General features: G+C 43.0%; 1 protein-coding gene across 5 annotated transcripts in view; it reads left to right on the top strand.

The window, feature by feature from the left end:
* Positions 1 to 26124, top strand: part of SLC39A11 (solute carrier family 39 member 11) — a 266295-nt gene that overhangs the window by 137169 nt on the left and 103002 nt on the right. For all 5 annotated transcript variants that reach the window (XM_077924056.1, XM_028713858.2, XM_028713848.2 and 2 more), the window contains one exon: positions 15897 to 16067. In XM_077924056.1, the coding sequence (XP_077780182.1) occupies positions 15897 to 16067 (171 nt within the window). The remainder of the gene's footprint in view (positions 1 to 15896; positions 16068 to 26124) is intronic.

The following is a 26124-nucleotide window of genomic DNA, read 5'->3' as shown; positions in this document are numbered from 1 at the left end:
TAGAAATCTATGGTGTTTAAAAAAGAGAAGGCAGGTTAGTTGAGTTTTGCCACCGATTTTAGCAGTTCCCTTGAGATAAATTGGCAGCTGATCAAATATTTAGTAGACCGCTGGTGTGTCCGCTTTCGGCAGTATCAAACAAGCTGTTTTTACACTTCCCCTTTAATATAACACTTCTCTTTAAACTGTACCCATGCAATTGGGCAGAGTTGCCATCTTAGCAGGTGGGATGCTAGTGGGCATCTTAGCGGGTGGGATGCTAATGGGCAGCAGGTGGGCTGATTCAGGCAGCCATCTTCATTAGCAGGGTTAGTAAAACCAATTTTTGACCGAAACTGTGCATGGGCAGAGTGGTGCCAAATTGCAGTGCTAATTGTTTCCATAATGAGATCAGAGAGAGCTTTTATCTAAGATGTGTGAGATACTAGTAATGTATTAACAAGAGTGGATCTTCAGCATGGCTCTTCTCATACACGCAGTGCAAGGAATGTTCATTTTGCAGGGACACAACCTATTTTGTCACTTTGTTTTTGAGAAACTCATTATTTTTGTCGTATAATTTTTATCTGGTTAAATCCAAAGGGTGCCCCACCTTTTTTCCCTCCAATTTGGCTGCATGCCAAAGTGGGTGGCGCCAACATTTTTTTAATGAACATAATGCATTTTTAAAGTTGTGTTTTGCAAACTTTTAATAGCATTTTTAATGGACTGAATGGATTACAAACATTAATGATTACTGAAAACCCAATTGACATGCATTCAGTTCAATTCTTAATTGATAATTAATATGAGGAGAAGGGGACGACAGAGGACGAGATGGTTGGACAGTGTTCTCGAAGCTACCAGCATGAGTTTGACTAAACTGCGGGAGGCAGTGGAAGACAGGAGTGCCTGGTGCGCTCTGGCCCATGGGGTCACGAAGAGTCGGACATGACTAAACAACAACATGATACATTGCAGAGGAAAATGGGAGCTTTTTTCCTAATGTGAGTTGCATTTTGAGGAGGGGCTGATTTTCATCAGAATCACGTGACGGGAAGACTTAAACATCCCCTCCCTGTGCAACTTGATCCCAATTAAAATAGCCCCCTCCAACAAACCATGCACAATTTAAGCAACATCTCATTTGGCCATAATAATAATAATAATAATAATAATAATAATAATAATAATAATAATAAATTTTATTTATACCTCACCCTTCCTGGCCAGAGCCGGGCTCAGGGCGGCTAACACCAGTAAAATTACAATAAAAACGCCATAGGGAAAAAAACACCCCAATTTAAAATACAGGTTAAAATGCAATTTAAAATGCAGCCTCATTTTAAAAGTAGCACATAGATCAAAACCATAAGGCGAGGGAAACATAAGGGTCAGTCTGAGTCCAAACCAAAGGCCAGGCAGAACAGCTCTGTCTTGCAGGCCCTGCGGAAAGATGTCAAGTCCCGCATGGCCCTAGGCTCTTGTGGCAGAGCGTTCCACCAAGTCGGGGTCAGTACTGAAAAGGCCCTGGCCCTAGTTGAGACCAATCTAACCACCTTGTGGCTTGGGACCTCCAAAGCGTTGTTGTTTGTGGACCTTAAGGTCCTCCGCGGGGCATACCAGGAGAATGTGCATCATTGTTTTATCAAAGCCAGATGTGTGAAGAGACATACTTTGTGTTTAAAAACATGAAGGTGAGAGCATCGGGTTCTTCTAACTGCAGAACTATTAGGCTGCTTAGTAATCAAATCTTAAAAACAGTCTGGACAGAACATGCTTTTAGGATTCAGGCCTAAATTCTGAGTGCTAGCTGCACTTACCTGAAATGGTGTTGAGACAGTTTTAGAAATCCTTGTCAAGCATTTTTCACTGGAGGATTGTCTTCGTAAACCCTGTTCACAAGCCCTATTCATGCCTTCACTTGCGTGTAGGGCACTCATGTAGCAAGAGGAGGAGGGCTGCACTTCGTGTGAGCAATGCTTTTGCAGAGGTTGTGCATGTGAGTCGCATGCCTTGGCTATATGGGTGTCTAGCTTGCATGGGCTCCCTCTGTGCAAGCAATTGCTTTGTGTGAAGAGTTCCTTTCTCAGACCTCTGCACCGAACCCGTGGAGGTCAGGGTAGTGCAGTAGGGTGCAACGTCAAGGACCCAGCCGAATGCGTGGCCCTGCTCTAAAGGCTTGCATTTGATTAAACACTGTGCTATCCAGTTCAAAAGTGGAAGTGAGACATCTCGATTGAAGGGGAGAAGGAATTGACAGCTCTCAGATCTTTCAAAACACCATATGCATTTTAATTTTAAGAACCTGCTAGCCTAAGTATAGTTATTGCAAACATCCTTTTAATTATGAACTTCCCTTCTTTAATTTCTGGCTTGGATTTGTAATTTTTAAAAAGAAAACATCCCCACCCCTCAGAGTTGCACCTGTTGATTCCTGCACAAGTCCTTTTTTTTACGGTAAAGGCCATCAGATATGCCTGTCAGAGTGCCAGTGAATTAAGTTGTTATTTTATCAGATATTGCACAGAATTGTGAGATGAGAGGGAGCTTGGATCTTTTCTTTCTTTCAGTAACGTGGGCAGGCATTCGCCCAGCCAACTGGCAGCGTTCAGCTCTTTCCAGATGGCTGCCATATTTAAGAGGACAGAATCCTTACAAATTTTCCCCCTAGTCTTTTAAACATGCAATACAAGTGCCTGTTGCCTTAGCATAAGGGTAAAGTTAATCAGAATATCACATATAGGCCTTGCCTTACCAGCTGAATTTTAGGCAGCTTGCTCGCCGTGTAGACAGCTGGTGGGTCATGGTGTCTCATGGAAAATTGGGTAGGAAGTGAGAGCATGAAAAGAGTCTTTGAAATAATCAGAGGTTAAACACTGTCACAGTTGGATGCTTGGAATACTCCTAGAGGTAATAGAACTTGCCAGTTCATTTACCCCCTCAAAGTTGGGATCAGACAAAAGAAAGTAGTCTGGTGTGGCAGCACCTTGCTATATTGTTTTAGAAACCTGCCAAAAACTCATTTATTTCAGCAAGCCTATCCAGTCATATAATTTAGCTACCTAGATTTATTTTAACTGTTTCATTGGCTTTATGATAATTATTTTATGCCTATATTTTTAACAGTTTTGTGAACTTCACCTGTGTTTCATTTACAATGTTATTTGTGGTTTTTTTAAATAAAAAATCATTTTTATTTGTACACTTACCTCTTTAATTAAGCAGATTATAAATAAATAAATTTGTCTCACTAAGGCTGAACTCCTTAGGTACACTTATTTGGGAGTGAAACTTGTTGAACACAGTGGGAGTTACTTCTGAGTAACAATGCCTAGGATTGCTCTGTGAGTGTAAGGGGAGGAATTGAGTGTTGTCCTAAGATGACGGTTCCACGAGGGCAGTAGCAGGCTTTGGACTCTCAGATTTCAGCAGCACCCTGTTCCATGCTAAAATTGGGTGCCCCCCGCCTCTCATGCCCCGTTCTAAAGCATTTATTTTTTTTGCACCTCTTGCAACATAGCACCCAGCAGACTCTTGTTAAGTTCTTACAGAGCCCACTGCTAAGCACTTTGGCATTGGTACTGTGGAGTTGCTCAGGATATCTGTCGCTAATGTTCTTTAACACCTATATGAAGCTGTTCGGAGCTTGTATTGACTTCTCTCTTCATCTCCTAATTCAGTTGCTGCGAGACCTCTTTAAGTGCACATATGTATATGTGTATAAAGGTAAAGGTAAAGGGACCCCTGGCCATTAGGTTCGGTTGTGGCCGACTCTGGGGTTGCGCCGCTCATCTCGCTTTACTGGCCGAGGGAGCTGGCGTACAGCTTCCGGGTCATGTGGCCAGCATGACTAAGCCGCTTCTGGCGAACCAGAGCAGCGCACGGAAACACCATTTACCTTCCCTATTTATCTACTTGCAATTTGACGTGCTTTCAAACTGCTAGGTTGGCAGGAGCAGGGACCAAGAAACGGGAGCTCATCCCATCGCCGGGATTCAGATCGCCGACCTTCTGATCGGCAAGCCCTAGGCTCTGTGGTTTAACCCACAGCGCCACCCGCGTCCCATATATATGTGTATAGCATGAGGGAAATGTGACAGAACTGTTAAGAAATTACCTTGCTTCAAAGCAGAACAAATAAAGCTTACGGATGCTTAATTGAGATTCCTTCATTGCAGGAGGTTGAACTAGGTGAATCTTAGGGTCCCTTCAAACTCTACAATTCTATGATGAATGGCTGACAGCCATTGTTATTTAAGATGTGCCAGCATTTGGTTTGGATAGCTGTGTTGAGTGATGATAACTCAAGAGGAGATGGAAGTATGTGCTTTTGCTAATATTAGAAAATGGTCTATCTTTTCTCAATCTCCCAAGTGTTAACATCCAGTGCTGGCATTTCTGAAAACAATGAGGAATGTGCAAGGAGGTAGGGGGTAGCAATATGAGATTACCAGCCCTCCTGTGGGGAAGAAACGACAGGTCCTTTCCAAAACAAAGGATGGGCTACAGAGCTTAAATACAGTCTGTCTGTTTGTTTTATGCTGGAAGTTATGCTGGCAATTTTCAACTCTTCCCTTCCCACTCCCCCATATAACTCCCTTCCAGCTTTCACATCGCAATGTGTGAATATTTCAGAAATACAGAATATGTTTGCTGGAAGCAGTTCCATTTCCAGTGTTGCAACAATTGTTTTTAATTTTACAAAGTTGCTTTTCTAGATCGATGCTTCACTTTCCTCGGATTCTAAATAATTAAAAACTGTTTCTGTTTATTAACTTGAAAGAGGCATACAAGTCTTTCTCTGTTCCTTTTTCCTAAGTTCTCTCTTAGCATTATGTAAGGTAAAGGTAAAGGGACCCCTGACCATTAAGTCCAGTCACGACCGACTCTGGGGTTGCGGTGCTCATCTCGCTTTATTGGCCGAGGGAGCCCGCGTACAGCATACAGGTCATGTGTGCAGCATGACTAAGCCGCTTCTGGCGAACCAGAGCAGTGCACGGAAATGCCGTTTACCTTCCCGCCGGAGCGGTACCTATTTATATACTTGCACTTTCGAACGTGCTTTCAAACTGCTAGGTTGGCAGGAGCAGGGGATTCGAACCGCCGACCTTCTGATTGGCAAGTCCTAGGCTCTGTGGTTTAACCCACAGCGAACTATTCTTGGGTATTTTAGTCCTGGACCTTGTGTTCAGGGGTGTCTTCTGCGATGTCTTTACACCTCCTTCCTTTCTCTTCCCACCTTTAAAGCAGTGTGCTGATTAGAACTAAGTGGCAACAAGAAACTATTTCTTAGACTTTGGCACTGGAAGGAGGTTTTCAATTTCTACCTCATTTCTTAGCAGCAGGATGTTTGAGCACTTTGAGAGATGACATAACAGATTCCATCTGTATTTTATAAATCTTGGTTCCAAGAAGAAACAGGGATCCCACTCTGTAGGAAGGATATTCTATACATTTCTTTGTGCTAGAGCCAGATATTGAACACACGTGTGTGCATATGTCTCCTTTTTCTGTAAAGTACATAGTAGTCCTTGGAGGTGCTAAATATGTATACAAGCAGCTAATTTCAACCTACTTGGGAAGAAACAGCTGCAATTGCCTGGTGTGATGTTATATTCAGAAATCCCATTTCTCCTCCCTACAGAGAAGAAGAGGCCCTTTGGCATGATAAGCATTTGCTGATTGAATGGGTGATTTCCCTCCCCCCTTTTTTCCTTACTGGCGTAAGCACTTAGTTATCAAGGAAGACATTAAGCAGAATCTTCTCCAAAATATTTCTCAATCTCTTTCTTGTGCTGATTGATGGAGGAGGAAGAGGCAAGATAGTATTGACACAGTGTCTAGTATTGTCACTGATTAGGATACTTACTGCAGAGAACCATACTGGTGACGTACAGATGCATTTTTTACTTGTGTGCAATTTTAATACAACAACACCAAACCGGCTTGCAAATATAAAGGACAATTTTACTTAGTTCAGCAAATTAAAGTGCAACGTACATATCAAAGCCTATAGATACTTATAGACATACAGTCAACTAGTGGCACAGCTCTTCCAATAATGCATATAGTAATAGTGTTATAGCACAGTTGAAACTAGCAAATCGTTCTGATACTGGTAAGAAGTGACCTTTCTTGACCAAAGTTTCCTGCCTGATGGGTTTGGATATGATCTGTGTTGTTTATCCCCATATATTTAATGTGTATGTGTTTGTAAACTCAAAAATGCATGGGTGTTTTTTTTTGGGGGGGGGGTGGGCTCTTTGCTTCCCAATAGCCCTACCCTCTTCTGCAGAAACTTTTATTTTACTGCTTTGCGAGTCTTTGACATTTTATTCCTTTAAAAAATTCAGTAGTGACTATAATTAAACTAGGTACCACCTGTACATTCCTTTTCTTATTATGATGAAGGGCCATTGGCCATAACAAAGCTACAACATACATATCCATGAAAAATAAAAGGTCATATTAAAATAAAAGTAATGGCTTCAGTAAATGTACATTCCGATCCCTGGTTCAGATCGGCACCAGAACAGAGCATACAAATTCAGCGACACAGGTAACAATACCTTATAATATGAATATAAAACAAAGATCTGGGCACCGTGCTGCTAATTTCCAAATAATATCATCCACTTTTTACATCACAACATTATATAATTATTGGTTTTCTGCTGATTGGTCCAAACGTTTACTGGGGTGGAGAGATTTGTTCTGCACATTTGCTAAGATAAAACAGATGAATAAATAATGACCTAGTTTACACAATTTGTTAATTCCACATAGAGGGTTTTTTTTTTTTTTAAGAAAACAGTTGGATAGCTTGCTGGTTTTGGGTGCATTATATTTGAGTAGGTGATCTTGTAGTCATGATTGGCATCTGTCCATGTCTGGAGACAATGGAGGAGTGCGCCTTTGGGGATGAAGTCAAACCGTTGGAGAGTTACAGTGCCTGCTGTGGCCGTAGAGACTGATGAAGAGACATGTTTCATTGGAGCTGGGACAGGTGAAAGTGTCCAGTTGTGCTTTTGGAGATGCACCATGGTGTTTCTTCTCTCTGCGCTCGTCCCAGCGGTCATTCCTCCTCTGGTCACTGCTGAGGATGGATAACCTGACTGCATGTTTCCAGGCACTGTGGTCATCTGCTAGGGATTCCCACATGATGCCGGTTGATGCTGCCAGCCTTCATGTCTCATTTGCAGACATCTTTGTCATGCAGAGTTTGTTTGACGATGGGTCTGGTGCCTGAAGCCAGCTCCCCATAGAGCACGTCCTTGGAGATGCATCACATCCTCCCATCCCCTTTTAGGGAAGCCAGCCATTGCTGTAGCTGTGTTGCCGATACACTTGTCCAGCTGGTAAATTGAGAAGTTGCTGGTTATGGTGAAGCCCAGATAGACAAAATCATCTACCAACTCTTGGTAGTACTAAACTATAACCGTGACTTGTCATGCTGGAGGACCTTGGTCACCTGGTACTTTTTAAATATAAATACAGATATAGAACATAAATTTAGTTGAGTTCTGTATTCTAGTAAGACACTTTGCTTCTCTAAGGGACAGTTTCATAAACTGTGGCACGGTGTTGTTCATTTCTTCAATCAAACAGTGCTTGAACCTCTCTGTATGTCAGAGAAAGCAAAATTTGGTGGGATGAACTCTTTTCTTGAACCCAGAGAAATGCAGATCAGTAGAGCATCATATTAATCTACCTGGAGGTACACTGAGGAAGCACACAGTTTTGCTTTGTTGTTACAGTACTTCTGAAGGATTATAGAATGAAGCTATGCATTGAATGGTGCTCATTGAGGAGATGTCAGTGCACCTCTGTTGTTATTTTAGAGATAGCTTTGAATCCCTGCTGACAAATGTTCATGTCGCATCTGCTTTTTGTCGTCTTTTCCTTCTGTCACAAGACACGCCCTGACCCAGCTAAAATGCCTACATTCCTGCCATTCAGATTTGTGACAGATGAATGCAGCCAAGAACACCACATAATCTGTGTCTGTATAAGACCGTAATCTTTTAAGGGAGTTCGCCACTGCTTGTCACCACTTCTTCTTTTAATAAGCAGGCTGTCAAGTGACCTGCCGACCAAACCAGGATATTGATTCTCTGAGAAGCCTTGAAATTTTCCCTCCCTGCCATTAGAGCAAGGTCCTCATGTTTTGCCTGTCTGTAAATTACTGCTGTGTAGTAAATGAATCAGTCAGGGCTTCACAAACAAGGCAGAACTCTCAAATTTGACATTGTCTGTAAACGAAGCTTTCAAATGCTTCCTTGTTAGGCAAGAGAAATAGAGACTACAATAGATCATAAGGGTTTGCTGTGGTGCTTTCACTACTGAATACAAACTGAGTCCTTTCTGGGCAGACACAGCAGCCAGCATGGTGTTGATGGTTGTCCAGAGGGTGGCTTAGCAGTGGTCTTGATCTCACATTTGTATATCACTGAAAGTCAATACGTTATGCATGGAGCTCTATAATTCCCATAGAACAGGGATGGGGAACTTGCAGCCCTTGAGATGTTGCCACACTACAGCTCCCATAGACCCTGCCCACTGGCCACGATGGCTAGGGCTGGCAGGACTCGTTAGATGAATCCCACCAGGAGTACGTTTTGAGGACCTTTAGTTAGTAGACAGGGTGCTTGATGTTTTAAGTGCTGCATGCTTGTGGCACAGATCTTTTAGACTGTATGTCTACCAAGTAAAATTCTACTGTTGCAACTTGCAAAGAGTGTTATCACAGTTCACTCTCATAAAATGAACATCCCAGCACACAGGAAGAGGTACAAATAACCACTGCTTGGACTGATGCTAATATATTTTCCCTCTTAAGAGTTTTGTCTTATCTTAATTACATATTACTGTGACTCAGACTTTTTTACTGGCCCAGGGTGATAGTTTATTTATTTGTTTGTTTTTTAAAGATAACCCAGCTACGGTATATTAAGTACTGCTTAAAACTAACCTGGTTTCAAAGTGACACCTGAAATTATTAATTTAAAGTATTTGTTCCTTGCTACCTTCAATGTCTCCAACGAAACATGCCTTTTTTTACTGCCAATGCTATACCAATGTGTGAGCTAGGTTCATCTTGCCTATACTACATAAATTTCCAGGTCACACAAAACAACTTTATACCTCCCTGCTACTTGAAGATGAAAACCCAGACGTTACATACTCAGTTGCTAGATTTTCCGCTGCCATGATGGATATCCTTCAAAGGATGGTTTGTGCCACAAACTAGGCCCGAAAATCCAAGACCTGTGCTCCTTCATGCTTCCTCCCTTATAGTCGCTTTTAACTGTTTGTCCTTGTTTCTATCTTTTCAAGTTATGTATGATATAATCACCTTTTAACTATTAGTTTTTAATCCCTTACCTGTTTTAAGTCTTAGTTTATTTGTATGTTAGTCTGTGACTGAAATAAAGCTTGATATTGATACTGATACTGATATAAAACACCAACATTTCCATACGTCATGCAACACCCCCGCCCCCCAGTAACGGCAACAGGAAGTTGGGGTAGCACACCTAACTATCAGCTCAGTTCATCAAAGATCCGGAACAGGGAGTAAGTCTTTACCGGGCTCTGAAAAAATGTCAGTGAATGTTCTAGGTGGACTTCCCTGGAGAAAGAATCCATAGCTGTGGAGCTACAAAAGTATAGGCCCCCACCCCCTGAGCCTCCCTCAGTGGAAGGGATGTGGAGCAGGGCCTCAGATGAAGATCTAATGGTCATGTTTATCACCCTAGTGATATTTATAAGTGAATGAGTCATCCTAGATCACATGCATTAAAGCATGATTTTACATGTAAAAATTACCAAGGAGCAAAAAGTGATCAAGCATTAGGAATATTACCCAAATAGGTCATAAATTGTGTTTTTTATTATGCAGATTGTTGACCATATTGTGACAGAATTCTCTTGATGCTTCTGTGCTTGATTGCCATCTGTATTAATCTTGGATTTTATCTTGTTGCTTTTTCAATTCTGTTTCGCTCCTGCTTAATTCATGAACCAGCAGTGTGGTTGAACATAAAATATTTTTTGTTTGCTTATTGATTTGGTTGTGGCTGCTGGCTTTCTGCCTTTTTCTGTAATTAATTTGAACACTGTTGTGGCTTATGGATGAAACAAGTAAAGCAAACTGATGCCATTATGCAGATTATGAATATTTAGCTCGTCAACAAAACAATGTGGACCTTCCTATGTCATGGAGAAATGGTTTCCTGCCTAGCAACTACTAAACCCTTGTGACTTGAAAGTTCTGGGAACAGAGTCTGAATGTCCAAACAGAAGCCAAACAGAAACAATTATTTTCACAATTATTTTTCCCCAAGTGGGTATAAATTCTATAGCAGAAAGGGCAGATGGGTTGCATGAACAGACATTTTAGATTATGCTGCTGCATAATAAAATGGTTCCATTTTGTGGCAAGCAGATATGAGTTACAGCATTCAGTTAGTATGAATACTTTTTCAGAAAAGAAACTAATTTGAAAGCTGAATGCTTGATTTAAATCTACCTTCCTTGGTGATCTAAATGGATAATTTATGCCCATACATCCTGATAACAGCTCTTAGGTTGCTGTCATGAGTTGGTGGTCTGTTGGCCAGAAGTTAATGTCATTGTTGTAGAGTTCAGCCAGAGACATAGTCAAAAGCTACATAAGAGAGAATCATATAATTATCCATAGATAAATAAAATAATAGGTAAATTACCCCGGGACGGTTAAGTTCAGTCAATGGCGACTATGGGGTGCCATGCTCATCTTGCTTCAGGCTGAGGGAGCCGGCGTTTGTCCACAGACAGCTTTCCAGGTCATGTGGCCAGCATGACTAAACTGCTTCTGGTGCAAAAGAACACCATGATAGAAGCCAGAGCACACAGAAGCGCCATTTACTTTCCTGCCACAGCAGTACCTATTTATCTACTTGCACTGGTATGCTTCCAAACTGATAGGTTTACAGAAGCTGGGACAGAGCAATGGGAGCTCATCCCATCGTTGGGATTCAAACTGCCAACAGCAAGCCTAAGAGGCTCAGTGGTTTAGATCACAGAGCCACCCACATCCAGTAATTATCCCTGGTCTAATACTGTAGCCATGAAGGCGTGATCTGTGCTTAAGAGGCAATAAGAATTGAGCAGGTGAAGCCTGACCTGACAAAAGACCCCCATTGCGCTGATGGGACTCCTTTTGCTAGCTTTCACAAGTGTGCTAGGTTAGTTGAATAAGGGCCTAAATAAAGACTATGTATTGTGGAGAGGGAGAGCGAGGGAGGGATGGAGAATCTTGGTCCATCAGAGCCTACCTGGCCAAGCTCGGAACTGTCCAATGTACTGCAAGATTTCTGTGGTGCTGGACAGCTCCCTGTGAAACAGAAGGCAGAGTGGCTGTTTCCATAGCCCTGGAGTCTATCTGTCTTTAGCACCTTCCATGCCAGGGGAAACTGTTGCCCAGCCAACATATCTGGGGATCATGGATGATGGGAGTTTGTAGTCCAGCAATATCTGGAGGGTATCACTTTTGGTACCCTGCTCCATGCTATTTGAGAGGATGACAGGCTGTTAGGCTGCTTCTCTACAGATGCTTCTGCTTGGCTTTGCTCTTGTGCTGCCTTTCCACATTCCTTGCATTGAGCACACTCTTATTATTCAGTCTCCTGTCTGCAGACGTTTATTCCCACATGTCCTAATGATGCTCTGAATTATTTCCTGGCTGCTGTGAATATATTTGACAACCATGGGCTATGCTTCCTCCTGTGGAGAAAAGATTGAGATATAAAGGGTCACAGTGACAAACAGAATACTTAGACAACTGGAGGTGTGACAGCTCTATTAGGCTGCAGGGAGGCCCTCTCTTGGGATGTAGGGAGTACCTTGCTTTGCGGCAAGCACATAGGCAGACATGCTATGCAGAACAATCTGTCAGTGAAAGGCAGATCTACTTCAACTACTCTGCTTCTGTAGGTGGATGACAAGGGTCATGCTTTGCAGATGGTGTTAATACTGGATGAGAGCACTGAGTATGTCTTACAACTGTTCTTGGGAATGCTGTGGTGGTGGCTTCCTACAGTGTCGCCAAAACATTTCCTTTCATTTAGCATTCACTCCTCTTGATTTTGTGGGATGCGGGTGGTGCTGTGGGTTAAACCACAGAGCCTAGGGCTTGCCGATCAGAAGGTCGGCGGTTTGAATCCCCGTGACGGGGCGAGCTCCCGTTGCTCAGTCCCTGCTCCTGCCAACCTAGCAGTTCGAAAGCATGTCAAAGTGCAAATAGATAAATAGGTACCAGTCTGGCGGGAAGGTAAACGGCGTTTCCATGCGCTGCTCTGGTTCGCCAGAAGCGGCTTAGTCATGCTGGCCACATGACACGGAAGCTGTACGCCAGCTCCCTCGGCCAATAAAGCGAGATGAGCGCCGCAACCCCAGAGTCAGCCACGACTGGACCTAATGGTCAGGGGTTCCTTTACCTTTACCTCTTGATTTTGTGGGGCTTCTCACATGCTTCATGGGATAGCCTTTGCTACAATATTGGTGTTATCACATGGTCCGGGACATTGCAGCTGTTGAGTAGCCACCTCTCAAAAAAGAAAAGAGAAATGTCTGAGACTAGATTACAATAAGTTTATCTTTCCTGGAGAGGGAAATGGATCCCACTACCACTAAAGTGGCCTGTGATCATGTTCTGGTAAACTTTACAGCACAACCATGAGCGTTTTTATTCAGAAGTAAGTCCCACAGAGTTGGATGTGACTGTGTCTTGGCAAACCTCAGTTGCAACTGACTGTGTGCCCTGTTTATTTGGATGTGTAGTTTATTCTGTGATCACATGAGCTTAGAAGCTGCTGCTTCAAATAGGACACCCCCTGCACTCTCCTCTTCAAAGTCTACTCCAGAGGGCTGGGGGACTCACTAGAACAGATTTTTAAAAAAAATTATTTGGCAGAGGGAGTGGGAGGAAGGAGAGGAAGGAGAAAGTCCTATTACATGAGAAGAACTCTGCAGATTGTTGGATGCAATACATGTTGGATGCAATTAATACGGTTGAAAAGTGACACTGTCACAGCTGAAAATCAAGGCGGTCACTATGTATCACCATATGCTTAATTGCCACTTGGCAGCACTGATAGTCTAAAGCAGAACTTTCCAAACTTTTCATGTTGGTGACAAACTTTTTAGACGTGCATCATTTTGGGACACAGTAATTCAGTTTTACTAGCAAACCGGGGATTACTCTCACCCCTTTACAGCCTGGGAGGAGAGTGGGGAGTGTTTTTGCGACACACCAACACACTGCAGCTGGCCCAACAACACAGTTTGGAAAGCTCTGGTCTAAAAGCATGATGGACTAACTTGCGCTGAACTCTTCACAAGGCCATATTCCCCTTCACAAGGCCATGTTCCTTTTTTTGCACCGATGAATCCTTTTAAGCTGTTCCCACTTCTCCCTCAAAGCTATCATTCTGAATGGCAGGTTTAAAAGAGACCTTGCCTTTTCTCTATTGGCGTCATGTGCTCGTTTGCAGAAGCATTTTTAATATGCTACACTTTCTTAATGGCCGCCAAGTTAAGTGCAACATGACAGTTTAGCATTAAGCTGCATGGGAAGCAATTGACATTAATTCAGAACCTCCTTCAAATGCCTTTTGGCACTTGCTGGTCTGCTAGGAAATTAAGCTGGGTGGGGGGGGAAAAGAGTGTAAAATGCATCTAAAATGTCAAATCTTCATTGCGGCCTGAGCACAGCTGTTGCCTATGTAAAGTTCAGGAACAGCTACCTCCATCATTTTATTTCTCGGCTTTCCCTAACATTTAGTGGGTAAATGGAAAGAATTTCTTTATCGCAATTCAGAATGCTGCATGTTTTGCCCTTTTTATTGTCCTAATTTGCATTTGCGTTACTTCTGCTGGCTGCTAAATCAAAGGGACCTTTTCAAGAAGCGCTGTGCCTGAGAGGAAAGAGTTGGGCAGGAAGAGTCCTAGCAAAATATCAGAAAAATGTTAGCAAACGGTCGTTCCATCCCCTTGTTGCAACAAAGGTTAACTATCTCTCAGTTGCTTTCTCCTCTGTTCCCTTTCCATTATCCCACTTTTAGATTGTAAGGTCCTTGGGGCAGGGGCTGTTTCTTATGGGCATGCTGCAAAATGCCATGCATGCTGATATTTATTCCTATAAAGCGACCCACATCATCCCAAAGTAATGCCTCGTTTATCATGTCCCGGGTAGGCTTCCATGTACGGTTGGTGAATTCCTCTTGCTGGGTTACAGGCCTTCCCTTGGGTAGAATCTATAAAAAAATAAATCTCTGTTAATCTACACACACACACACACACACACACACACACACACACACACACACTGTATGGGTGAAGATCTGCTTGGGAGATGATTTAAGTTCCATGCACCTTCACCTTCTGTCTTATAATCCATAATAACCCTCCCATTTATCCTGTAGTAGCATTATGCTGGCAGCAGTAGGTCGACCTGAAAGAAGTTGCTGTTCATTTAATAGCTTCATGGCAAAGAACTATTCAGAAGGAGCTGCATCCTTCATTACAGTATGGTGACAGTTCAGCCCAACCTCTTCGCCTTCCAGCTTTGTTCTACAGCTCATGCTGCTCCCAGAAGCAGGTGAAAAGAGTGGATCTCCAGACCCCTGCAGCACAGCGATAGAAGAAGCTGAACCTGCCCAATTTCTCCCTGCTACAAGCTGTATAAATACCGTATTTTTCGCACTATAAGATGCACTTTTCCCCTCCTAAAAAGTAAGGGGAAATGTGTGTGCGTCTTATGGAGTGAATGCAGGCTCCATGGCTTCAGCGAAAGCAACGCGAAGCCTACGGAGCGCAGCGTTGTGCACCGACCTCTCTTGCTCTCCTCGTTTTGCTTCGCTGGAGAGGCGCTGCACAGCTTTCCCTCTCTGCACAGCGCCCCTTCAGCGAAGCGGGAGGAGAAACGGAAGGGGCTCCGCTTCTCCTGCCGCTTCGCTGAAGGGGTGCTGCGCAGAGAGGGAGAGAATATTTCCCCCCCTTGTTCTCCCCCTCTAAAACTAGGTGCATCTTATGGTCGGGTGCGTCTTATGGAGCGAAAAATATGGTACATAATGGTTCTTATGCATCAGGGGTTTTCTACCCTAAGGTAGAAGGGACACAGTTGTTGTATGTGTGGAATTTGATTCTGTTACATGTTGTGCCACAGACTCTTCTGCGACTTCACGCTACTCCCAGTTCCTTAGCCTTTACACTCCTGCTTTATTTCAGTTTGACTATCTAGTTAGATTTTTGGGGGGTGCTAAGTATGCAGGCGGGGACACGGGTGGCGCTGTGGGTTAAACCACTGAGCCTAGGAATTGCTGATCGGAAGGTCGGCGGTTCGAATCCCCGCGACGGGGTGAGCTCCTGTTGTTCGGTCCCAGCTCCTGCCAACCTAGCAGTTTGAAAGCACCTCAAACTGCAAGTAGATAAATAGGGACCGCTCTTCGGTGGGAAGGTAAACGCCGTTTCCGTGTGCTGCGCTGGTTTGCCAGAAGCGGCTTAGTCATGCTGGCCACATGACCCGGAAGCTGTCTGCAGACAAGCGCTGGCTCCCAGCCTCTTGAGCGAGATGAGCGCGCAACCCCAGAGTCGGTCACAACTGGACCTGATGGTCAGGGGTCCCTTTACCTTTAAGTATGCAGGCTGTGGCCTGTGAGCCCCAAGTTTTATCCACTCAGAACCTGTAATAGCGGCAGATTATTATTATTATTATTTTTTATTATTATTATTATTATTATTATTATTATTATTATTATTATTATTATTTCCCATTCCCCCCCTTTTGCTTTGTTTTTAAACTTATCTAAGACTGAACCCTAGCCTTTTTCATTTTTAAAAAAGTCACTTTGTTTCTCTTCTTCTTGCTCTAGATAAAGGTGAAAATGGGGAACCTTATCAGAGGAAGAAAGGTGCTGGAGCTCCTCAGCCAGATGTTTCTGCTCCATCCCAAAATCTCAGAGACAGCACTTCAGCGCCAGCAAGCAATAGCTGGAGGCGGATCATGCTGCTCATCTTAGCAATAACAATACACAACATTCCAGGTAAGCACCAAACTCTTTCTTAGTGCCAATGTCTCACTCTTGAAGACCCTAGTTGTTCAGGAGGTGGAGCTAATCTGAGTTGCTAAATGTAATCCACAGAATTTTCAGAGTGACATGCATTCTTTTTATTTCTGTTTCACTGTTTAAACACACTTTTTTTGTGTTGTCCTTCCAAGAACCGGACAGCCTGGAGAAAATGACTTCACAATTTAGGAACCTTCTTTTCTTTTCACAATTTTCCCTATGCATACCCTCAACTGAACTCACAATCCTTTGAAATAATACAGCTTTTTGTTATCTGCTTCGGTGGCATCAGAGTGAAATTTTAAGTGCCTTTTTGGATTTGTTCAACAGTTAGCAAATGTGTGCATCCCCACCACATCCCCACTTGGAAGCAAATAAACATATTATTGCTACTAAATCTACCTAAATCTTTAGGAAACTACAACATTTGCAATTTATTTCAGCAGGTTTTATGCTTAATATTTCTGATTTTATTTTAAATCCTGTATCTTGAGTAGTGAAGAGTTCAAAAGAAAATTATGAAGAGTACACTCCCCAACTGTCCCATATTCTTAGTCGTTTTGGGATTTTTTGGAGGAATAAATGCTTTAAGTCTGACTTCTTGCAACCCAAGATAATATGGGAATGGGCAACACATCTCTTTTAAGAAGAGCCTATAACACTTTACCTTTTATATTCCATTTGAATAGATGGAGATATTTTAGATGTTAAAGTTTTCCCTCTCCAAAATGACACATGTGAAGCAGTGGGAATTTTTGGATCGGCAGAGTCTAAAGCAGTGTTTCCCAAATTTGGGTCTCCAGCTGTTTTTGGACTACTGTTCCCATCATCCCTGACCACTTGCCCTGCTAGCTAGGGATGATGGGAGTTGTAGTCCAGCTGGAGACCCAAGTTTGGGAAACACTGGTGTAAAGCATTGTGCTGCTGCTGTTCATTGGAGAGAGAGAGAGAGAGAGAGAGAGAGAGAGAGAGAGAGAGAAAGAAACAGAAGCTAAGGAACGAGGAGCAGGTTGTGCTGAGATGCTCTGTGAATTTTTCATAGCTGTGTTGGAAATATAGAATGGAGCGCTGGAATGGTGAATGAAGATTTTGGGCTCAGTAAGTTTCTACCTCTTTGCTGAAGTTTTTGGCAGTGCACTGAATCCTTTGGGATCAGGTGTTTTTAACTTGTGGAAATGTCTTAAAGCAGAAGGATGTTGGTGTATGGTGGCTGAAGCTATAATTTATTTATTTTTTAATTTTCAGATCCTGGTAACAACTAACCTACTGCTATGCTTGTTAAATTATGTCAAGCACAGCATGCCAAAAGAAATATCAGACACAGGTGTTGCATATACTTACCCCTTTGCATGGATATATGCTAGGCACTGGAAGAAGAAGTAGGGACACAGGTAGCACTGCGGTCTAAACCACTGAGCCTCTTGGGCTTGCTGATCAGAAGGTCAGCGGTTTGAATCCCCGTGATGGGATGAGCTCCCATTGCTCCGTCCCATCTCCTGTCAACCTAGCAGTTTGAAAGCATGCCAAAAAGTGCAAGTAGATAAATAGGTACCGTTCTGGCGGGAAGGTAAACGGTGTTTCCATGCGCTGCTCTGATTTCGGTGTTCCGTTGTGCCAGAAGTGGCTTAGTCATGCTGGTCACATGACCCGGAAAAACTGTCTGCGGACAAACGCCGGCTCCCTCGGCCTGTAAAGTGAGATGAGCGGCGCAACACCAGAGTCATCCGCGACTGGACTTAACTGTCAGGGGTCCTTTACCTTTACCTTTTTACTGGAAGAAGTGCAAAATAGAACAAGTAAGGAAATTATGGGAACACTTGCTGGTAATTAAATTAAGAGCAAAGTTATAAGGACATGCTGAGTATAAAGAATTGGGCCAAATTCAGTAAGTGAAGCTAGGAATGGTTTGGATTTGCATAGATTTTATGCTCTTGCAATTGGTATAAATTATATGATATAGGTGAAATATGATAAATTAGGAACTACATGAGTTTGGTTGCCAGTGAAAGCAATAGATTCACTAAGCATAGTAATAATATATTGCACTTAGTATTTATGAAGGATAATGACACCCCTGATTAAGTCATTTTAGGATATATATTTTTGTATCATTTTACTCTTCTTTACATCTTGATAATAATAAGAATCTTTTAAAATATTCTTTCGTGTTCTTGGGTAACAAAAGCCAATTAAAAGGAGAAGGGGAAAAAATTTTTTTTAGCCCTGTGGAAGACAATCTGGACACAGTACTTCCTGGGGTATCATTTGCAAAGTGAAGCCAGAAAGGCAACCTTCTGAGAACCCAAAGACAAGAAAGACAGTTCTGCCACCAGACAAACACCAGGAGAATGTCAGTAATCTTCTTGGCAAGTCCTGGTTCTTAGATTCCAGAAAGCCCATTAATATTATTAAGCTGTTCTGTGAGCCAGCAAGCAGAAGACTGCTTTCTCCAGCTTTCTGCCTGAGGCCAGCAAAGTTCAAGCAACCTGCCTGATGCTGCCAATTCCAGCATATAAACCTAGGTGAGCCTAAAGAACAGAGGGCTCACATTCTCATTGGGGGGCATTTTCCACAGACTTTCCAAATCCTTTCAAATGATTATGGCCAGGTTGCAATTTCTCATCTTTTTTACTTATGTGTGCACAGGACACACTGCGTTGTAGCTACGAACCTTGATGGCTAAGGTGCAGATCAGCTGCGACAGCTCAGTTGGTAGAGCATGAGACTTTTAATCTCAGGATCGTGGGTTTGAGCCCCATGTTGGGCAAAATATTCCTGCACTGCTCCAGGGGGTTGGACTAGATGACCCTTGTGGTCCCTTCAAACTCCATGATTCTGTGGACGCCAGCTGCTGGGAATCACAAATGGGGACATTGCTGTTGCGTTCAGGGTCCTGCCGGCAAGCCTCTTATGGGCATCTGGTGGACCACTGTGAGAACAGGAGGCTGTACAGTGGTACCTCGTGTTAAGTACTTAATTCGTTCCGGAGGTCCGTTCTTAGCCTGAAACTGTTCTTAACCTGAGGTACCACTTTAGCTAATGGGGCCTCCTGCTGCCGCTGTGCCGCCGGAGCACGATTTCTGTTCTCATCCTGAAGCAAAGTTCTTAACCCGAGGTAATATTTCTGAGTTAGCAGAGTCTGTAACCTGAAGTGTTTGTAACCTGAAGCGTATGTAACCCGAGGTACCACTGTACTAGAAGGGCTATTGTCCTGATCCAGCAGGACTCTTCTCATGCCCCTCTTATACAGCCTACATGAGAGGTAGATTTTCACGTAATGTAGCTTTCTTAGCCTAGAACTGGGGAGAAGACGTTCTTGCAGAATTTATGCCTTGTAACACTGCGGCAACACTACTCACTGGAAGGACAGATTGTGAAGCTGAGGCTCCAATACTTTGGCCACCTCATGAGAAGAGAAGACTCCCTGGAAAAGACCCTGATGTTGGGAAAGATGGAGGGCACAAGGAGAAGCGGACGACAGAGGAAAAGATGGTTGGACAGTGTTCTCGAAGCTACAAACATGAGTCTGACCAAACTGTGGGAGGCAGTGGAAGACAGGAGTGCCTGGCGTGCTCTGGTCCATGGGGTCACGAAGAGTTGGACACGACTAAATGACTAAACAACAACAACACTGCGGCAAAGGGCAGAAAGTGTTAATCCTTACTGATGATTAAAAGGATTGTTTGTGCAGTCTTCTATTGTGGAAGCATCATTTGCTGTGTGAAGCTCAGGAACAGCATGAGTGCTGAAATCAGGGAGCAGCTAGATCTAAAAGGTGCAGCTTGGCTTCCAACTGTGAAAGGTCAAGCACTGGGAGCTGGATTTCACCCCTCCTTCATAACTGTCAAGATTCATGGCTTCAAATGGTGATTGAGGCAGGGAGTGGATATACCTTAGTGACTTGGCGTCCTGCTGCTCTGTCAGCTGGGCAGCAGTGAATTATTTTTATTGTCTCTCAATTGAAAGCAAAAAAAAAAAAAAAAAAAAAGGAAAGACCTTTTGTAAAAGACAGAAACAAAGTGCTTCTTCCCCACTTCTCCTGGCAGTAGGTTAATGACAATAGTCTCACTGTTGCTGGAGAGAAATCTTGAAAGAACCTGCCTAACCTTTTTATGTTCCTATACAGCACAAAGCTGCCTTCAGGCAATTATAGAGGCCCTAGAAATGATCTCCTGCTCCTTAAAGGTCATGGCATTAATGTGTTTCTTCTTCTCTGTAATGTTGCTAGCGGTGTGAGATAGCAGTGTTGTCAGAATTTATATTTCAGGTCAGCTAGTGGACGGTGTGTTTGTCTTGCAACCCACAGTCCACAGAGTAAACGGTTTCATTCTCTGCTTTGCCTTCCAGTAGACTATAAGGCTTAGCACTCTTTAAGATGGGAAGGTGGCCTTTACTAATCAAGCTTGGACGTCATCAGAAAGGCCACAAAGTCCCACACCTTTGCACAAAAGAGAGAGAAGCTTGAACCTTCAACACGTCGATAGAGTTGGAGCCACGGAACTAGTCTGCGGTGCAAACAGTTGCAAGAACTCAGATGCAACCAAGCTGAACCAAAAACTACAAGTCCCTAAAGAGTCGCTACGCAAAAATGATAGATTTAGTGATAGGGCTGTCTTGACTGTAGAACTTTGTGCCTTGTGCAGACAAGAATGGCATGGAGTTGATTGCAAGCTACGTACTGTGGGGAGTCTGGAGACGACTGCTTAAGTGGGGTGGTGGGTGGGGAACACTATCGTGTGAATAAGTCACAGTGCACTGCACACTAGTTTTTTTCTGACTTGCTGGGGGGTGATGTAGACAGGGAAGAGATAGGAAACATTTTGGATATCTTATCGGAAAGCAGGCTTCTATATAACAAGGCTCTCTCCCTGTCCCCAAAGCTAAGATCTACCATATTTTTCGCTCTATAAGACGCACCAGACCACAAGACGCACCTAGTTTTTGGAGGAGGAAAACAAGAAAAAAAATATTCTGAAACTCAGAAGCCAGAACAGGAAGAGGGATCGCTGCACAGTGAAAGCAGCAATCCCTCTTGCTGTTCTGGCTTCTGGGATAGCTGCGCAGCCTGCATTCGCTCCATAAGACGCACACACATTTCCCCTTACTTTTTAGGAGGGAAAAACTGAGTCTTATAGAGCAAAAAATACGGTATATTGTATTTATCCTAGAAGATTGGAACTTGTGATCTCCACCATGGAGGTTACACCAACATATATTCTCTGAGGTGCAACAGATACCACCAATTGCCTTGCCTCTCAACCTGATCCCTCTGCCATCCCACAGCTAATTTCCTTGCAAATGTAGGCAGCTGTTCTGGGGTGCTGCAACTTCTCATTAGAGCCAGGTCTGAAAGGCTTGTAATAAATTGGAAATGACATGCAGTTTCTGTTAGTTGAGCACCAGGTGAGCTCCAGCGACAGGCAGCTGGCCAAGGCTGCTTCTTGGATAACGAACCCAAGTTCATTCAGATGCATCGAGCTTCTCTTTGCCAGCCTTCTGCTCTTGTAGGTGTGCTCTTGAGGCTTTTGACGCTTTTAATAACCCTGCACCAATTGTTTCAGGAGCAAAAGGGAATGTTTGTGTTGGATGTTATTCTTCTAGTGCTTTCGAAAAGTCTAAAATCGGCTCCAATTGGCTTAGACCTGCAGTAAACCTGGATCTGCTTTGACTTATCTTTGTGCTTCAAGAATATATTTCTCCCTTGATAGATACACAAAGAGGTGCTTGGCTCTTGTTGGGCACTACCACCGGATCAATGGTTAAGAACTAGTTAGGCACCTGATCTGTGGTTTTTCAAGGGGCTAATGCTTTCAAACTCCTTGAAGCCAAATCAGTGCCATGCTTATTGTTAGACCCTCATTTGTGCCCTTCTTTCTCTCCCGTTCCACTCCTGCCGAAGCAGCCTGTTCTCCCTAGTCCCTATACATTTTTTTAACTAAGTCAAAGTACAGTGGTACCTCGGGTTACATACGCTTCAGGTTACAGACTCCGCTAACCCAGAAATAGTGCTTCAGGTCAAGAACTTTGCTTCAGGATGAGAACAGAAATTGTACTTTGGCGGTGCAGCAGCAGCAGAAGGCCCCATTAGCTAAAGTGGTACCTCAGGTTAAGAACAGTTTCAGGTTAAGAACGGACCTCCAGAACGAATTAAGTTCTTAACCTGAGGTACCACTGTATGTCCTTGAAGTGGTCACATTTTCTTCCCTTGCCTACCCATACCTCCATTTCTTCCCTTCCTCTGTTGTTTCCCTCTTTTAGATGGTGAGCCCCATGGAGCAGGGAGCTGGCATACATATATCAGAGGCAGGAAAAGCTTTGGCCCTTCAGGTGTCACTGAACTACAACTCCCATAAATCCTAGGAAGCATGGCCAGTAGACAGGGCTGATGGGAGTTGTAGGTCAGCAACATCCAAAGGGTCAAAGCTTCCTCACTTCTGCTATATTAAAATGCTGTTATATTAGGCAAGCAAGCAAGCAAGCAAGCAAACAAACAAGTAAATAATACATTATCCGTCCGCTTCTCATTTCATGTTGATAAAAGAACTTCTTCTAGGCCAGTAGTATTCAACCTTTTCCGATGACCAACCTTTAATCCAAACATGCATGTGTGGACCCATTTCTTCATTTATTTTTAACCATATATTGGTATGGTGCTGCTGCTGCTGCAACCCATCTTAGATCAGGCTGTGACATGATAAGTTGAAGACCAGTGTTCTAGACCAGCATTCTTTTTGCTAAGCTAGTTATCTACTTGTAAGGAATTTTTTTTTTTAATGAAGTATCTTTAAAAAGAATAAGACCAAAGTGGCACCGTCCTTTCTTGTCACCTCACTACCTTGCAGTCCCATTTCCAACATACACTGTTACATGTGTGGACCACGCCTTATGCCACAATACAAACTTGGAACCAGTGTGGTGTAGTGGTTAAGAGCGGTAGATTCGTAATCTGGGGAACCAGGTTCGCTTCCCCGCTCCTTCACATGCAGCTGCTGAGTGACCTTGGGCCAGTCACACTTCTCTGAAGTCTCTCAGCCCCACTCACCTCACAGAGTGTTTGTTGTGGGGGAGGAAGGGAAAGGAGAATGTTAGCTGCTTTGAGACTCCTTAGGGTAGTGATAAAGCGGGATATCAAATCCAAACTCTTCTTCTTCATCATCTCTCTCTCTCTCTCTCTCTCTCTCTCTCTCTCACACACACACACACACACACACACTCACAACATACAAATGGCTTTCCTGTGATGTGATCTGAAATCTCTGCACTGCACATGTGAGCAGTGAACTCTTACAGCTATTGTAGCACTTTCACATACAAATATCATAGGAATTACAAAAATTTAGTTTTTAATACATTAACATTTCCATGGAAATATGTTAAAACACGTATTTTTTTTTGTAAAATAGGATAAGATGGAGGGAGCTTTAGTAGACTGTAAGCTTTTGAGAACACAGGGAATCCTTATTTTTTAAAACTGGTATCAGATGCAAAATAACGCTGTACAAATGGGGGCATTGGTGATTCCATCCTTCCTTCCGCAGTTTAATGCCTGAGGCATGGGTACTTTCTGCTTCATGTTGTTTTGTAACTTCTGGCAAAGAATCCTCTTTTCATTTCTGATAACACCGCTTGTAGCTAGATAACATGTGGCAAAGATAATGGAGCGGGGCACAATCCACTTTACATGCCTGCTTCATGTTTGCTGCCTTCAGGAGTCGGAGCAAAAGCCTGTTCGTTTGCTCTGAGCCAGGAACTAATGAAGGGAATAAATTGATATAGACGGGAGCTGCCAAATGGCGGAGTAGGACTTGCTAATTCATATTCTTAGATGCCATTTTTTTTCACGGAACATTAATTATGCATTTAATCAGAGCCTGTTTATTCTGGTCCATCTTTGCTTGTTGGGTGGTTGTGATGGCGAGAAATCGAAATGAATTAAAATGTTACGGATCTACTGCAAAGAACAATTAGCAAGGTGTAAAAGAAAAGTCTAAATACCATTCTGCTCTTCTTTTAAAAATCTGACTTAAAGATAGGAAGAGGGAATTTGCACACTCGATGTCGTCTCTTCCCCCCGCCCCGCAATAGCTTTTTGGTTTCTCTTAGCAATATGCTGCCTTGTAGTGTCAGTGAATAAGATCAGCTGCACATGTGTGACTGGTATGCATGGAAGGATCAACAACTGTAGAAACTGGAAAAAGAAGGAGCAGAGTAACAAAATGAATGGTTTTTTTAAAAAACCTCTGGGCTGCATTGAGAAATAATGTGACTGGAATGCAATGCATCGGTTGCTACACCTACCTAACATTAAATATTAAATCAACTGGGATTCTGATGCTGTTGCAGTGGTGTTGCAGGCAAATGACCTTAACCTTGGTGCCACAGATGTTGGATGACAACTCTCACCATCACTGACAGCTGGTACTGCTAGTTAGGGATGATGGGAGTTGTAGTCCAACAATATCTGGGGATCCAAGGCTGAGAAAGACTGCAATAGAACGTTTAGGGTCCGGATGTTAAGGTACCGTATATACTCAAGTATAAGCCGACCCGAATATAAGCCGAGGCACCTAATTTTAGCACAAAAAACTTATTGACTCGAGTATAAGCCAGTTCACCACACCACAAACCTGGTGGTGGCGGCAGCGGCGGAGGAAGAACAAGCAGCCCAAAAGGGCTGCTTTTGGGCTGCTTGTTCCTCCTCCACCGCCACTGACAGCAGCAAAGTCAGCGGAGGAGGAAGGAGCAGCCCAAAAGGGCTCCTTTCAGGCCACTCGTCCCTCTGCCGCCGCCGCCTGCCTCACTCAAGTATAAGCTATAGGGGGCTTTTTCAGCATAAAAAATGTGCTGAAAAAGTCGGCTTATACTCGAGTATATACGGTACTTAATTTGCGGCATAGCTTTCCACCAATGGGGTACATTCTAAAGCCTTGCTCAGAACACTGTCAGGGTTCTTTTATTGGCCAGTGGTGGGTCATTCAATACCACACATCTGAGTGCCTTGCATTACACTTGCACACACCTTATGCCACCAAAGGTGCAAGCTGATTTTTCTCTTTATACCCGTAACCCACAAGACATTAATCAGTGCCTAGTCCTAAGCAAATGGATAGTTGTGTGAATCCCTCTACTATTTATTGTTGGCTGCTGTTCTGAATGGCTGCAGTTATAGGCTGTAGCGTCAACAAGCCACAGGTATGAGCACTTTAGACCATGAAAACTGTATATCATAATAGACTGGAGTAATAGAAAAAGATACTCATTTCTCACAAACTTGAGTGGTGCAATTGTTTTTTCTTTTTGTGTTGAGTTTCCGAAGGTAAAATTCTCTTAAGTGCTAAAGTGGCTACATCTGGAATTTTTGTAACATTGAGTGCAAAATATATAATAACACAGCGGACAATTAATCTTGATGAAAAATTGTGTTGATTTTCAAGTCGGGATGCAAGGAACTGTCAAACAAACAAATTTCAGTTTGCTTGGTTTCTCAGTTTTCCAGTCTGAAATTTAGGTCTCCACATTTCTGCAGCAATTTGCAAACACCCACCCCCCAAAAAACCCCTCATAAAAATTCCTCAGCATTTTAGTGCAAATTTCTCCCAATAAACATATTTTTGAATGCAGTTGACTAAGATACTTTTTTTGGCAAGTATCTTCTCCTAATACAATGCTTTTCTAATGTTACACCAGTATATTCATTTTTATAGACATTTCCCCTAAAATATTCATTTTTGTAAACATTGGTTGGGGTTGGAATTGCTAAATTTGGGAAAGTGTGAATTTTTGGAGGGTGGCTGTGTTTCGGTTCTCATTTTGCTTCAGAAAGTGTGAATTTGATAGATTTGGCTTTTAGTGCAAACTTAGTTGAATCTCTCCCCATCTGTACTTTCCAGTGAGTTTGTTTTGTTGAATCATAACTGTAGCCTGATTTCTTCTTGTTAATTATATTGACAACAAACTTGATTGGTTGATTTTATGTTGTGAAGGAAGGAGATAATAGAATCACAGAATTGTAGAGTTGAGTGAAGGGGACCTT

Source organism: Podarcis muralis, chromosome 2, assembly GCF_964188315.1.
Source record: "Podarcis muralis chromosome 2, rPodMur119.hap1.1, whole genome shotgun sequence".
NCBI classification, from domain to species: domain Eukaryota; kingdom Metazoa; phylum Chordata; class Lepidosauria; order Squamata; family Lacertidae; genus Podarcis; species Podarcis muralis.
This window is presented reverse-complemented; position numbering and strand designations above follow the sequence as displayed.